Genomic DNA, 1,299 nt, shown 5'->3' with positions numbered 1-1,299 from the left:
AGGTGGGCATTAATTGGAGGAACCAAATCGAGCGAATTTAAAATGTCGTAAGGAAGGAACTGCAGGAAACTACATGTACATGGTATAAATTAAATAATAATTAATGGAAATTAATAATTACTCGAATGTTGGAGGGAGAGAGAGCAAAACCAGTGGAAGGGATAAAGCATAGTTTGAACCATAAACTCCTGCCAATGGAAACAAAACAACAAAAATACATAATGGAATAGAAAGGACGACATTGCTTGCCTAAGTGAGGTACTTTATGTATCCCGTAGCTATGCAGAGTGCTGATGGCATCGTCTTCTCTAAGAGACAAGAGAAATGGCTCGTTATTTTCATTACCAGTTCCTCCAGGAGGTATTCTACAGTAAGAGTCAAGACCTGCCATTGTGATTGATAGTGTGCAAACAATCAACAAACCACACCCACTTAGTCTATTAGAGCACGCCCATTTAATTAATAAGGGAATGTTATTATAGAATTATTTTTACAAAAGTGCTTGAGATTTAGCTTGTACAGTCTCCACTAGGGATTGTGTCCCGTGCTTTCTCTCAAATTCAATGTAGCGCTTGTATAAAAACTGTTTCTTTACCGAAGAAAGTTTCAAACTAACAGCACGTTCAAACACATCTCTGAGAGAAGAGAGGGAGAAGAGAGAGTAGACTAATACTTCTATTACTAGTGTCCATTACCTCACTCTGTCCATTTCTCCTTTCTTTGTTAACATGTCAATATAAACAGACCAGATATCAACCTTACGAGGATAGGATGAGACTAGGTTCTCAAACAGTGTACATCCTCTCTCCATCTCGCCATATTTGAACTCAAGCTGAGCAAACTGCTTAGTAATATCAACATCTACAACCCCACAAGACACACGGTGACAATATAGAAGCAGCTGATGTTTCTCTTACGCTGTTTCTTTGTGAGGGACTTAAAACTTCTTTGTAATATTTTACGCGCAAGATCAGCTTTGCCTTGCTCCATTAGGAAGCGGCCATATTGAGACCAGACCTGGATATTACTACTGAACTTCTTACACATGATCTGGTACAACTGATCAGCAGACTAAGAGTAGGAAGAAAGAGGGAGGGGCAGAAAATTAAATAAATTAATAAGTACTTACTTCTGGCTTATTTGAGGTGACATATATGTCAATCAATCTGGTATAAATCTCAAATTGATCATTTTGCTGCAAAGCTCTTTTAAAAACTTGGTCTAACGACTCACTGTCACCGTACATGTTCTCAAGATTTAGAAACCCAACCCACAGGTTGAGCTTCTCATCTTCTTCCC

General features: G+C 38.5%; 1 protein-coding gene across 1 annotated transcript; it reads right to left on the bottom strand.

Annotated features, from left to right (window-relative positions):
- Positions 1 to 438: 438 nt before the first annotated feature.
- LOC100637147 (protein RRP5 homolog) lies at positions 439 to 1,293 on the bottom strand. Its single transcript, XM_011411107.2, has 4 exons — positions 1,130 to 1,293; positions 918 to 1,071; positions 696 to 861; positions 439 to 635 (listed from the first exon to the last, which is right to left on the bottom strand). The coding sequence occupies exons 1-4, from the start codon at positions 1,244 to 1,246 to the stop codon at positions 491 to 493; spliced, it is 582 nt and encodes a 193-aa protein (XP_011409409.2). The 5' UTR covers positions 1,247 to 1,293; the 3' UTR covers positions 439 to 490.
- Between the last annotated feature and the right edge of the window lie 6 nt (positions 1,294 to 1,299).

This window comes from Amphimedon queenslandica, unplaced genomic scaffold, assembly GCF_000090795.2.
Source record: "Amphimedon queenslandica unplaced genomic scaffold, v1.1 AMPQUscaffold_2465_Cont25533, whole genome shotgun sequence".
Taxonomy (NCBI): domain Eukaryota; kingdom Metazoa; phylum Porifera; class Demospongiae; order Haplosclerida; family Niphatidae; genus Amphimedon; species Amphimedon queenslandica.
This window is presented reverse-complemented; position numbering and strand designations above follow the sequence as displayed.